The 15,043-nt window shown below is 41.1% G+C and overlaps 1 protein-coding gene across 1 annotated transcript in view; it reads left to right on the forward strand.

Moving 5' to 3' along the window:
* Positions 1-15,043, forward strand: part of SCARB2 (scavenger receptor class B member 2) — a 76,105-nt gene that overhangs the window by 53,479 nt on the left and 7,583 nt on the right. The window contains exons 6-10 of the mRNA XM_042936157.1: positions 2,972-3,091; positions 5,767-5,936; positions 10,769-10,887; positions 12,175-12,248; positions 14,767-14,818. Coding sequence (XP_042792091.1) covers positions 2,972-3,091; positions 5,767-5,936; positions 10,769-10,887; positions 12,175-12,248; positions 14,767-14,818 — 535 coding nt within the window. The remainder of the gene's footprint in view (positions 1-2,971; positions 3,092-5,766; positions 5,937-10,768; positions 10,888-12,174; positions 12,249-14,766; positions 14,819-15,043) is intronic.

The raw sequence follows: 15,043 nt of genomic DNA on the forward strand, positions 1-15,043 counted from the left end.
GATCTGTTGCTAACCTTATTTGTCTTCCCTTATAGGTTAGGGATTTATTTTCCCTTACTGCTTTCAGGATTTTTTGCTCATCTCCGTATTTTGCAAATTTTACTGTGATGTGTCCTGGTGTTGGCCTGCTTTTGTTGATTTTGATGGGAGTTCTCTGTACCTTTTGGATTTGGATGTCTGTTTCCTTCCCCAAATGAGGGAACTTTTTGGCTATAGTTCACTCGAATAAACCTTCTGCCCTCTTTCCCTTCTCTTCTTCTGAGACTAATATGATACAAATGTTATTATGCTTTATGGAGTCACTGAATTCCCTAAGTCTACATTTGTGATCCAATATTTTTCTTTCCCTCTATTTTTCAGCTTCATTATTTTCTATAACTTTATCCTCTATATCACTTAATCTGCTTCTTCCATCTTTGTGGTCATTACATCCAGTTGGTTTTGCATCTCAGTTATAGCATTTTTTATTTCAGCCTGACTAGTTTTTAGGTCTTATATCTCTGTGGTAAGGAACTCTCCCTGGTATCTTCTGTACTTTTCTCATACTTTTCTATACTTCTTGTTCTTTCTTTTGGGATGAATTCCTCCATCTTGGCATTTTGTCTAGGTGTCTGTCTTCTGTGTATTAGGAAAACCTGTTATGTTTCCCACTCCTGACAGTAATGTCTGTATTATTTTTTTTAATGAATTTTAAGGTCAGATTGGTTTCCATACAACACCCGGTGCTCATCCCAATAGGTGCCCTCCTCGATGCCCATCACCCACTTTCCCCTCTCTCCCACCCCCATCAATCCTCAGTTTATTCTCAGTTTTTAAGAGTCTCTTATGATTTGGCTCAAGTAATGTCTATATTAAAAAGACATTCTATTCTGCCTAGTGCCTGATGCTTCAGAAAATGTTTCTGGTGTATGTTGTGTGTTATCTGCTGTTGTGTTTTGGCAGCTCTTTCCCTCAGATCAGTCTTCTGCAGAATTTCTCCTTGCAGAATGGGGATTGTTTGGATCTTGTCCACTGTGTGGCAAGTTTTAATTAGTGTATTTTGGTCTGCTTGTCAAGAGGCTAGATCCTATATCCACTAGACTGAAACTCTGCAGCACTCTGTGGTCAGTAGACCTGGTGGGTGCAAGGGGTTTGTGCTAGTCTCCTGGGGGAGGAGCCTACTGCTGCTCTGGCTCTCAGTGACACTTGTCCTAGTAAAACACAAAACAAAGCAAAACAAACCAAAAACATCTGCAGAGTGCAGTGGAGCAGGGCTTAGTATATGAGGCTCAAGCCTCTACTGTGGGCATTGTGCCTCTGTCTGAAGTCTGTCTGTGCTGATGGGTGCAGTGAAAAATGGCGTCAGCCAGCTCTCATCCCTGGAGAGGGGAGTTCATGCCTGCTGCTCTTCAGGAAGCCCTCACGGAAGAGCAAACAATCTCTCCCTCATTTGTCCCAGGCTTCCCTCAGATCCCTGCTTCACCCTGTCTGTGTCCCAGCCATCTGCCCACATGGCAGCACAGTGCTCCGGTGTGCCTGCTGGGTTTCAAAACTCCCAAGTTTTAGGGACCCAGAGTGGCATGGACCCACACTAATCCTCTGGGAGAGGGTCTCACTGTACTGTGGCTGGTGCCGGTTTGTCCCAGAAGGGCAGTCACTTGAAGGCATGGGGGTTGGAGTTTATGGTAAAGCGCAGCAAAAAGTCAGTGTCTCAGTTATCTGCCCTCAGCAGGCACCTCTGCTCCTCTGCTAATGAATGGGGCAGCTCAGTGGAGCCCACCGGCTCTTTTGTCCAGGAAGGAGAACTGTCTCTCCCAGTGTGACCCAGGGGGTCCTCAGAGCACACTGTCTGTTCCCGGGCCTCTGCCTTCCTTCCCCACAGGAGCACCTCTACATCCACCAGTCTCCATCCCCGGGGTGACACAGACCTCTGAAACTTCAGACTTTGGGCTCCACTGCTTATAAAATCTTGCAGTTATCAGCCCCCTCATTGTCCCCATCAATGGTCTTGGGGAAGTGTTTTTCTTGTGCAATGCCCTGCATGCTGTGTTGTCTCTCTCTCTCTCTCTCTCTCTCTCTGTCTCTCTCTCTCTCTCTCTCTCTTTCCCTCTCTTTTCCTCTCTCTCTCTGTCTCTCTCTCTCTCTCTCTGATCAGAGCTCCCTCCCCTCTGCAGCACCAGTGATTCTTTTCTCCCCCAGATCACATCTCCACACCTCCTACCTTCCACAATGTGGCCTCTTTTCTCCCTATAGTTGTGCACTTTGTTCTCTCAGTCTCAGATGGATTTCCTGGGTGTTCACAATGATTTGGTATTTATCTAGCTGTGTTTGAGGGAGGAGGCAACTATAAGGTGCTCCTACTACTCTGCCATCTTAATGCCTTCCTTAAGAGCTGAACATACCTATCCTGAGGTCGCCTGTCAGTGAGCTAGCTCTGAACAAGGCTATTGTTCATGCTAAATTGAATCAATGTTTTAAGAAAATGGGTATTTTAAGCCTCTGCATCAGATACTCTTTTTTGAAGGAAGGGAAGAGGATGTTTCTGGATGTTGCCTCTATCAGAACTGATTTGGGGATCAGGTGCCTACTATTCCCCCTCTTGATCCAGTCCCTAACCAGCACCCCCCTTGTTTCTGTGTATGAATAAGATACTGTGGGTAGCTGGCTCCCAATTAAGGCTTAAAAAGTCCTGACCATCTGAAAAAAACTCTCAAGTCAAATTTGATCATCTTGGGGCACCTGGGTGGCTCAGTCAGTTAAGTGCTGGACTTTGGCTCAGGTCATGATCTCACAGTTCATTGGGTCAAGCCCCGCATCGAACTCTATGCTGACAGCTCTGAACCTGGAGCCTACTTCAGATTCTGTGTCTCCCTCTCTCTCTGCCCCTTCTCAGCTCATTCTCTCTCTCTCTCTCTCTCTCAAAAATAAATAAACATTAAAAAAATTTAAAAATTTGGTCATCTTGACCCTTTCTTGTGCGTATCAATTCCAGGTCACTTGACTGGTGGACAACGGACAAGTGCAATATGATTAATGGAACAGACGGAGATTCTTTTCACCCGTTAATAAACAAAGATGAAATTCTTTATGTCTTCCCATCTGAGTTTTGCAGGTAAGGACTTTATAAATAGGTTATTTGACTACAAAACCCCTCAAAATGTGAGGAATATATGCAGCTACCCTTAACAGGCATGGCCATTTGTGCTTAATCAGTGATAAATGCTGATGGCATATTGAGAGACAGTGTGGTATAGTGGTTCACAGGCTCCAGAGCCTGACTGCATTGGCTCGTTTGAATACCAGCTCCAACACTTACAGCTCAGTGACCTTGGGAAAGTTATTCAACCACTCTGTGCCTCACTTTCCTCATTGGTAAAATAAGGATAGCTGTCTACCTTAGGAGTTGTTATATGAGGACAAATGAGTTACAGTTAGTAGAGCACTTAGCCCAGGGCATGTCAGAGAGTAAACAATGTTAAGTGATGGCTCTGAGTTATTATGATATGCTCTGTCAAGCACGAAACTTGACCTGGTCTTCTTCCAGTCAACAGATAACCTCTGTATAGAAGATAAATAAATCAAACTGCTGTCCCTATTTCAGAGTTTATAGGTATTAGCTATCACCTTCCCTTAGATCATTCCTGCTCTCACTTGCCCCGTAAGCTCTCTCTCTCTCTCTCTCCACCTGGTCCTTCATGATTATGGCTCCTATTTGGGAAGAAGGCATCCTGCTCTCCACCCTGATTCCCATTCCCCCCATCACCATTGCCCTTTCTCCGCCCTTCACCCTCAAACTACCCAAATGAATGTCTGACTCATATAGTCTCCATATCCTCCCCACTCACCCAAGCCAGGCTTTTTATGAAACTTCTCAAATTCCCAAGTGACCTAGCTGCATTTGATGCTGTTGATTCAATATTATCAAGAATTGCTGTTCTGGTGGTGTTTCATAGCTTACATAATTGCACCACCTACCCAGCCAGACCTGCCAGAAATATTGTCGATACTATAAATCTCCTTCCTCTCCTGCATAGAATCTGCTACCAGGTGCTGGGATGCCTTCTCAGAAATAGCTCTTGTATTGACCCCCACCTGTCCGTCCCTGCTGCCTGTGCCATGGTTCACACCCTTCCAGCTCTCCCACAGAAATACCACAGCCCCCCTCTAGCTGGCTGCCCTTGTCCATACATATTTGTGGGAGGACTGAAGGAACAGAAAATGCATTTGAATGCAGTGAGTGAAATAAGACAAACTGGAAAGGTAGTAGGAGGCTCGTTAAAAGATTTGGCACAGAGGAAACACATTCTTATCTGGCATAACCACTTTTGAAGGGCCATTTGGTAATTATTAGTAAAGCCAAAGACATGCAAACTCCATGGTGCTTCACTGTTCTCCTACATAAGCTCGCTGGCCTGAAGAACCCTTGTATAGACGTGTAAGGAGGCATACACAGAAAAGTCCATTGCATCACACTCTTAGTAGTGAAAAATTGGAAGCAATCTAAGTCTCTATAAAAAGAATATAAACAAATTGTGTATTCATATGATGTAATATCATGTAAGATTTAAAATGTAAGAATCAGACTGTAATATTATAAATCTCAATAACGAGATATTATATCAATATTATAAATCTCAATGATGTTGAATGAAAAAGCAAATTACAGGAAAAGAACACGGTGTACTGTGTATAGAACACATAAAAGTAGCAGACGATGCCACATGTTGTTTATGAATGTGCACGTTTGTGAAAGGATGAACACCGGCAAGGGAGGGATGAACCCCAAGTTCAGGACAGTGGCTACCTCTGGGGATGCAGAGGACTGGAATCAGGAGGACTGGAATCAGGAGTGTTATACAGACAGCTGCAGTTATAGCCATAATATATTTTTTATTTACCTGGCTAGTATTTGTTGTAAAAGGTATTTATTATAATACTTTCTCTATTTTTCCATTTGCCTAAAATATTTTATTTAGGAAATGCTATAGGGGTGGGATGTGACTGGGAGGCAGCTCCCATGTTGTCCCAAACCCTGCGAGACATATCCCACCTCTGGTTCAAAGATGAAAAAGCCAGACCCAGAAAGCAATTCCTTTGGGCTTCAGATGAAGGACCACTTGAGACAGTGTCTGTGAGAGTGCTCTGTCACTCAGGCGCTATGCAAATACAAGGGTGGTTAGTATTATGTGCGATCACTGACGCTCAGTAAGGACTCACGACAAAATTAAGTTGAACTCCGTTGAAATAAATGGCTGAAATAATAAACATTGAAATGAATTCCAGAATATGGACACTATTTTTATTTGAGGTAAATGGGTATCAGTATACATTCAAATCAAAGATCTGTCTAATGGGGCACTTTTCAAGTGCTTACAAAATCTACCCAGCCGAGCCCTTTGTGACCTTTTCTGCTTTTGCTTTGCCTCTGCCCTTGCTTCTGCTTCATCCACGCTGGCACGTGTCCATGCTGGTCTAGACGACTCTTTTATTTCTTTCGATGTGAGGCTCCATCCTAAATGTCATCTTAATATCCTACCACACATTTTTTTTTCTTGGCCTTGTTTGGCTGTTACTACAGTTGCTACCTCTTAAACAAATTTCGTTATGATTCACCGTCTGCACTGAGTGGGTTGAGTTCCTTTCAAACTTTCTTTTGTAGCTTCGTTTACCCCTTTACCCTGTAAGCTTTAACCATGTTGTACCTGAGAACGGTTGTTAACTTACTGGTTCGGGGCCAGTTACACTGACCAGAGCCCACACTGACTTTTCATTCTTCCTTCCTAACAGATCAGTGTATATAACCTTCAGTGACTTTGAGAGTGTGCAGGGACTGCCTGCTTTTCGGTATAAGGTGCCTGGAGAAGTACTAGCCAATACCTCGGACAATGCCGGCTTCTGTATACCTAAAGGAAACTGCCTGGGCTCAGGAGTTTTGAATATCAGCATCTGCAAGAATGGTAAGAGCTCAGAGAAGGGACATACTTATGAGTGTCTAGAATGAAGGGTTAGTGTTCTTCAATAAAATAATGTTGTCAGCCCAAACGAAAGAGTGATTCTGGCTTTTCAAGAATAATATTTCACAATATGGCTATAGAATGGTAAAAAAAAAAAAAAATTACTGGCTTTTCTGTAATGCTTGTTTTTTTTTTTTTCAATTAAGGTTTAATTGACATATAACATTTTATTAGTTTCAGTATACAATGCAACAATTCAATATTTGTACGTATTATAAAATGATCACTGCAGGGATGCCTGGGTGGCTCAGTCAGTTAAGTGTCGACTCTTTATTTCGGCTCAGGTCATGATCTCACGGTTTGTGAGTTTGAGCCCCACGTTGGTCTCTGTACTGACAGCTCAGAGCCTGGAGCCTTCTTCGGATTCTGTATCTCCCTCTCTCTCTCTGCCCCTCCCCCACTTATGCTCTGTATCTATCTCTCTCAAAAATCAATAAACATTAAAAAAAAATTTTAAGTCTATTTTGTCTGATGTAATTATAGCTACCCCAGCTTTCTTTTGATTTCCAGTTGCTTGGAACATCTTTTTTCTTCCCTTTACTTTCAGTCTGTGTGTGTCCTTACATCTGAAGTGAGTCTCTTTAAGCAGCATATGGATGGGTCTTACATTTTTAGCCATTCAGCCACTCTGTCTTTTAATTGAAGAGTTTAGTCCATTTACATTTAAAGTAATTATTGCTAAGTATAGACTTATTGGCATTTTGTTCATTATTTTCTGGCAGTTTTGTAGTTCCTCTGTTCCTTTCTTCTTTCTCTTGTGTAATGCTTCATATTTCTAGAATGCCCTGTTGTGTTCTTTCTGCGCAGTAGTTTAGAAGTCTTTTTTTTTTTTTAATGTTTATTTTTAAGAGAGAGAGAAAGAGGGAGCATGAGCAGGGGAGGGTCAGAGAGAAAGACACAGAATCCGAAGCAGGCTCCAGGCTCCAAACTGTCAGCACAGAGCCTAACACAGAACTCAAACTCATGAACCGCGAGATCATGACCTGAGCTGAAGTCAGATGCTTAACCAACTGAGCCAGCCAGTCACCCCTAGAAGTCTTAATAGTGATAATGGCTCATGTTCACTGAGCACTTAACACGAATCACTGTTCACTAGTCATTGTTCTAAGTGGTTTACATATTTACATTTAGTTAATACATGTAAAGCACGAACTGATTATCATTAACAAAAGCCTTTTCTTCATCTTAAGAACTAACTTTAACAATCATATGTTGCAAAATTATTCACAATATTCTTACTAGATTGGCATCCAGAGGCCTCTTTTTATAATTGTGGAAACCAGAGTTCAGACAGGGAAGATGATTTTTATAAAATTCTTATTTCTGAGAAAATCCCTACTAGAACTTAGGGACTTCTCCTGTTGCTACTGTGATACTTCTTAGGCTACAATCCTCTTTAAAGTTTCTTTGGAGAAATTTTGTAACCCCTCTCTCCTGAATAAAGTTGTCTTTATCTCCTAAATAAAGTAATGTGCTAATTTTTTCCCCTCTTACCTAATTTTCTTGAAAAATCTCCTTTTGGGGTAAGTCTTCAGTCAGCAGTATACCTCACTGTCTTTGTCTGATAGAGCAGTGGCTTCAAAACCTGGCCTTGCATGAGGATTATCTGGAGGGTTCTTAAAAATATATGTCCCAGGGCCCCATACTAGGCCCCAGAACCTGTATTTTTAACATGAGCTCCAGGTGATTCTCATAAAGATGGTGCCTAGGCAGTTGGGAACCACTGTGCGGGGACAGTGGAGATAAGACCAAAGGCAAATGGGAACAAGTGCCTGCTTCTGCCCTCTCCTGCTTTCTTACTGGGGGAATGGCCCTGAAATAGCGCCCTGCCCACTTAGTCCATGTGCCTCTGGCTCAAGGCGCAAATGCAGATGTATTTTTTCTCATTGTTTCGTTAACATTCTGCTTCCTCAAGAAGTTGATGTTAGAGTCAACAAAGATTCTACTTGGCAACACTCAACAACTACAGTCCATTTCTCTTGCGTCTTATGTATTCCCAGATGTGGACGGAAAAGTTAAACTCTCTAGAATTATCCTCAAGGGTTTTGAATCCCCCTGGACAACATTTTGGATTGTGGGATGAGGGAGTGTTCTGGAGTCAGTAGATCTGGGTTTGATTCAGATTCTGTTTGTTAGCATGTTAGCCAAGGTGATTAAGGAGGATTCTAGACTTCAGTCTTCTAATCTGTAATATGGGGGTGATGATAACTTCCTTGGAAAGCTGAGGGAAGGTTAGACATAATGTATACAAAACACCCAAGACGGTGTCTGGCCCTTACTGAATTCTTAATAAATCTTTGAAAATACATTTTAAAGATCATTGTAGGTTACAAAGAAGGAAACTATGGCTTTGTGAAACTGTTTAGTGAACAGTTTCTTCCTAAACAAAACACATGGATGTGACAGATGATATGTATCTTGAGCCATGGCTAGTAGATATGTAAGCAAATCTAAATTATTTGGCAATAAGTTAACTTCTCCAAATATATGTTTCCATGGCAGCAATTATTGGATCCCTCTCTCTTCTTCAATAGCGTAATCTACAGTAGGTTTCCTTTAATAACTTGTTTTCCTATTTGTGCCTTTTTTAAAAAAAATCTTATTGAAATATATATGACATACTGCATTACATTAGTTTCAGGTGCACAACATAGTCATTTGACAATTCTGTACATTAATGTTCCCCACAACAAGTATAGTCACCGTCTGTCACTATACAAGGTTATTACAATATTATTGACTATAATCCCTATGCTGTACTATTGATCTCTGTGACTTATTTATTTTATAACTGGAAGTTTGTACTTCTTAATCCCCTTCACCTATTTCACCCAACTCTCCCAGCCACCTACCCTCTGGCAACCACCAAATTGTTCTCTATTTATGAGTCTGTTTGTGGTTTTTTTGTTTGTTCATTTGTTTTGACTTTTAGATACTGCAAATCAGTGGAAGTATATGGTATTTGTCTTTCTCTGTCTGACTTATTTCACTTAGCATAATATGCTCTAGGTCCATCCATGTTGTCACAAATGGCAAGATGTCATTCTTTTTATGCCTTAGTAATATTCCATTGTATATAGATAACACATCTTCTTTACCTATTCCTCTATTGATGGATGCTTAGGTTGCTTCCATACTTTGGCTGTTGTAAGGGATGCTTCAGTGATCATAGGATTGCATTTATTTTTTAACATTAGTACTTTCATTTTCTTTGGGTAAATGAAACAGGTGTGAAGTGATATCTCCTTGGGGTTTTGGTTTGCATTTCTCGGATGATTAGTGATATTGAGCATCTTCTCATGTGTCTATTGGCCATCTAGATGTCTTCTTTGGAGAGATGTCTATTCAGGTCCTCTGCCCATTTTTTCAACAGGTTATTTGGTTTTTTGGTGTTGATTTGTATGCGTTCTTTATGTATTTTGGATACTAACTGGATATATTCTTTGCAAATACCTTGTCAGTAGGTTTCCTCTTTGTTTTGTTGATGGTTTTCTTTGCTGTGCAAAAGGATTTTGTTTTCGTGTAGTCCCCATAGTTTATTTTTGCTTTTGTTTCCCTTGCCAGAGGAGACACACCTATAAATATGCTGTTAAGGCCTATGTCCAAGACATTACTGCCTATGTTTTCTTCTAGTTTTATGATTTCAGGTCTCATAGTTAGCTCTTTAATCTGTTTTGAGTTTATTTTGGTGTATGGTGTAAGAAAGTGGTCCGGTTTCATTTTTTTACACGTAGCTGTCCAGTTTCCTCAACACGATTTATTAAAGAGATTGCCTTTTCCCCATTGTCTGTTCTTGCCTCCTTTGTCATAGATTAATTGACCATGTAAATGTGGGTTTATTTCTGGCCTATTCTGTTCTGTTGATCTATGTGTCTGTTTCTGTGCCAGTTCCATACTGTTTTGGTTAATACAGCTTTGTAGTATATCTTGAAATCTGGGGCTGTGATACTTCCAGCTTTGTTTTTCTTTCTCAAGGCTATTCAGGGTCTTTTGTAGATTCATACCCATTTTAGGATTATTTGTTCTAGTGCTGTGAAAAATACCATTGGTATTTTGATAGGAGTTGCATTGATTCTATAGATTGCTTTGGGCATTATGGACATTCTCTATTTGATTCTTAAAATGAATAGGAAAAAATAAATAAAAGAAAAAAATGGAGTCTTCATGTGGTCAGACCTTGATCTAGTCAGAGGCTGGGCAGATAGCATGACCAGGCAAAGTCTTAAAAGTCTGTGTCAACATATGCAGGAGAAGAAAGCCTGTCTTAGGTTAACCAAGAAAAACAGAAAAGCAAGCAATAAGTGCTTTCAGATGAGATTTCCTCATTCATTTAGAATTCTGCCTTCATCACCTGACAGCTGGATGTCCCTGGGTCAGTTTTGTAACTTCTCTGAACCTCACCGTCCTCAAATGCAAAATGAAGGTAATAGTTTTAACTTAATAGGGCTACTGCAAATGTTAATTAAAAGAGTGTGTATGAAGCCTTTGTATTTAATAGGTTCAGTAAATACTGAAGAATAAATAATTTAGCCATGACTTCAATATATACTGTGGGATAAAATAATGTTAGGGTAAATGAGATGTTAGGAAATGAAGTATAAATCCCAAACTAGGAGGCCTTGAATGGAATTTTAGCCTGCCCCTCTCCCCCACCCACATTTACTTATGTATAGAATTTCCCCCTCTTTAGGAACCAGGTTTGTAGTCAGGAACTTTATATCCATCTTGGACTTTTAAGAACCATGTCATTCGTCTCTGTTTTCCTTAAAATGCAGGTGCACCTATTATTTTATCTTTCCCACACTTCTACCAAGCAGATGAGAGGTTTGTTTCTGCCATAGACGGCATGCATCCCAATAAGGACTATCATGAGACATTTGTGGACATTAATCCTGTGAGTACCCACGTCTTCCTGGTAAAAAGCATGCATTTTGTTCTCTCTACACAGTATTTACCAGTTTAGTCTGGAGCACTGTGAATATTCTGTCTTCCTTTCATATACATATTCAAATGGAGAAAACTCAGCTCCGTGCTTGAGATGCATAGTCTCATGGCCTTACAGGCTGAACTCAGTGGCTCTAATATGCAGAAATATTTGCAAACCTGCTTTAACAAAAACACAACTGTAAAAATCCCATCACGGGAATAACTGGATTGGACCCAAGTAGCCTCATCAATGTTCTGTTGCCAGCCTTGGGCCTGAACATACATACTTTCTCCTACTACTGAACAGATCAGCAAAGCTGAAGACATTCTTCTGCTTACTGCCAAGGAGTGTTTTGGTTGAAATTTAAATATATGTATTAGCTTCACTGACTTTTGGCAGGCCTCTTTCTACAGGCACTTTTGAGAGTTTATTGCATGATGTTATTAATTTAAAAGGCATTAGATATACATATGCTTTCATCCTGTTTTCAAAGAGGAGAAAAACTAAAACCATGAGAAAGCCTCTCACAGTAGGAACTGAATGAAAGGCCAGATACCTTCCTTCTTGAGATTTTGAACACATGGAACAGTAAAGAAAAAGCAAGAATAGTCGTTGACATGGCAGTGTATGGGCATTTCACTCTTCTGTGTGAGAAATCAGTGGTCTTATCTTTTTGTGACTAAGATCAGGTATTCCCCCCCCCCTCCTTTTCTCTCTTAACCTTCAGTCGGTTCCTTCTCCCCAGCTGCACTGTGGGCAGGTGCTTGTCCCCAAGGGCTGAACACAGTCCCATAACCTCAGTGCAGAGGCAAAACTGCTGTAGGGGGGACAGCTGCTGGCGCCGCTTTCCCAGCTTTGATGGGGGCTGTCCTGACCACACCAGGGACCACTATCTGGCTCACACCTTCCTCCTGCCAGGGTCACCTAGGGTTTTGCCATCCAAAGTGGCAGCATCCTGGGTGCTTGCTAGAAAGACCAATCTCAGGCCTCACTCCAGACCTCCTGAATCAGAATCTGCATGTTCACAAGGTCCCCAAGAACTCACATGCAGATTGAACTTTCAGAAACATTGGTCTATCAGGCACCTAACCCCGTCCGCAGCTCTCATTCTGTTCCGGGGTCCGTTTTCCCTTGTCTCAAACATGGCAGTGGTCCCCCTGGTTATCAGCACCACTCAGAAATGGTGCTCTACTGAGAAAAACTATGTGTTTTTAATAAGTCCTAATGTTTTCTTTACATGTCTCTGATTTGCAGTTGACTGGAACTATTCTAAGAGCTGCCAAGAGGATCCAAATCAATGTTTATGTGAGAAAGTTTGACGACTTTGTGTAAGTTTCACTTCTTTCTGCAGAGGCAAAGGATAGTTGTGCTGTACTGACTTTCTGATGGGGTTCATCCAGGAGACAGCCCACTTTCTAAGTCTGCTCACTCCTGCCCTTCAGGGATGAGGCATAATCAGCATTTGTGTGTGGGGGGGGGGGGAGGGGGGTTGAAAGAGAGTGTCAGCGGGGGAGGGGCAGAGAGAGGGGGCCAGAGGGTCTGAAGCAGGCTCTGTGCTGACAGCAGCGAGCCCGAGCTCAGTGTGGAGCTTGAACTCACAGACCCCGTGAAATCATGACCTGAGCTGAAGTCGGATGCTCAACCGACTGAGCCATCCAGGCGACCCTATAATCAGCATTTCCATAGGCCTTGGTCTTGGAATTTACTTATTTAACCAAAGATGTACAGAGTGCTTTTCACGGATCACATGTTGTTCTAAGTACTTTACATCCAGTAACTCATTTATTCCTCACAGTAACCCTGTGTAGTACCCCCGTTTTACAGATGAGGAAACTAAGGCACAGAGAGTTGAAGTAAGGCTACAGAGTCTGTTCTTCCCCACTCCATGCAGCCCTTCCCTTGCCACGACTCCAGTTGCCTCCCTTTCTGTCTTCCCACTGCTCCCACCCAGGACCAGCCACAGGCTCCAGAGCTTAAAATAGGCTCCCGAGTCCAGCCTTTCCTCCCCACACTCCATCTAAAAAAACACTACTTAATTAGGATACTAAGTATAATATCCTGCTCAAACTTTCAATGGGCATTTTTTAGATATGAGAAAATGTGTACGACTTAATGTTAATGAAAAACAAATTGCAAAACTATATATAATATATCACGTATCTATTCTTTCTTTCCACTTATCTATCTATCTGCCTATCTATCTGTAAAACTTGATTTCCGCCATCAGATTTGCCAGCTTTAACCCCATATGTCACAGATTGTTCTAGAACACAAATGTGGTTTGCACGAATGCATTTTGCCATACACATACACACGTGTGTATTTCTGAGGTAGTCTAGTATAGTAGTTAAGATCTAGAGCCTTAGAATCAAAATGGAATTACAATCCTGGCTTCACCTTTTGCTCATGTTGGTCCTGGGCAAGTGACTCTAAGCCATAATTTCCATGTCTTCCACGTGGGACAGTGATGCCTACTGCATGGGATTACTGTAAGAATTAAATGAGACAGTGTCCCCCAAACACCAGGTGTAGGGCTGGTTCTTGGTAGAGTGCTCTGAGCTCTAGTGAAGACAATACTTAGTGGTCTGGTCACAAAACATTCTGAGAAATGGTAGCATTTCTCAGTGGTAGCATTGTTCTGCTGGCTGTGGCCATGCCTCTGATAACTCTTGGGAGAATAGTAATCATTTTGATGAATTTGCTTTTATTATCTTGTGTTTTGATATAAAAAAAACAACTTTACATACACAGGCAACACTTGGAATTGTTAGACTGACAGACTGGAATCTAACTTCTGATTGATAAGTGTTTGCAAAAGTATGAAGAAGTCTTCATAAGTGCTGGGAAATTTAATGAAATAAGTGTGCTAGAATTTTCATATAAACTTATCTCTCCAGGCCAGTTTGCTATCACACTGAGGATGTCGGTAAAATAATCTCATATTTTGTCTTTTTTTAATTGAGGTATAACTGACATACAACATATTAGCTTCAGGTATATAATGACTCGATATTTGTATATATTGCAAAATGTTCACCACAATGTCTAGTTAACGTCTGTCACCATACTTGGTACAAAATTTTTTTTCTTGTGATGAGAACTTTTAAGATCTACTCTGCTTAGCAACTTTCAACTGTGCATTACGGTATTATTAACCATAGTTGCCATGCTGTACATTAGATCCCTGTGACTTACTTATTGTATAACTGGAAGTTTGTACCTTTTGACTCCACCCATTTCGCCAACCCCCCAACTCCCAACTCTGGCAACCACCAGTCTGTTCTCTATGCGTGTAAGCTTGGTTTTTTGTTTATTTGTTTTAGATTCCACACAAAAGGGAGAATAAATAGTATTTGACTTTCTCTGATTCGTTTCATTTAGTGTAGTGCCCTGAGGGTCCATTCATGTTGTCACAAATGGCAAGATTGCATCCTTTTCTATGGCTGAATAGTATTCCAGTGTGAACATATACCATGTTTTCTTTATTTAATCGTCCATCGATGGACACTTTGGTTGCTTCCATATCTTTGCTACTGGAAAAAAATACTCCAGTAATATAGGGGTGCATATGTCTTTTCGAGTTAGGGATTCATTTTCTTTGGCTAAATACCCAGAAGTGGAATTGCTGGATCGTATTGTAATTCTGTTTTTAATTTTTTGAGCAATCTCTCTACTGTTTGCCCTAGCAGCTGCACCAGTTTACATTCTGTCAACAGGGCACATGGATTCCTTTTCATCCGCATCCCCACCAACATTACTACCCTTTGCCTTTTGATAATAGCCATTGGAACAGGTATGAGGTGATATCTCACTGTGGTTTTGATTTGTCACCTTTTGTCTTTGTAGTGAAACGGGAAGCATTAGAACCATGGTTTTCCCAGTGATGTATATCAACGAGGTAAGTCCTGGGAGGGAGCCATGGGTATGATTTACTTGTGGAAGCTTGGAAAACTTCCATTATGATGTCGACTATTGTAGCTATGTAATTTAAGATGTAAGAAAGGGGGAAAGGTGATTTTTAAGAACCTGTTTGTCCTCATAAAATTTCTCTTTATATGTTCACATGAAGTTTGAGATTTAAAAATGACAGAACAAAAATTTCCCTTCTCAAGAATATTATCGG

Source organism: Panthera leo, chromosome B1, assembly GCF_018350215.1.
Source record: "Panthera leo isolate Ple1 chromosome B1, P.leo_Ple1_pat1.1, whole genome shotgun sequence".
In the NCBI taxonomy this organism is placed as follows: Eukaryota; Metazoa; Chordata; class Mammalia; order Carnivora; family Felidae; genus Panthera; species Panthera leo.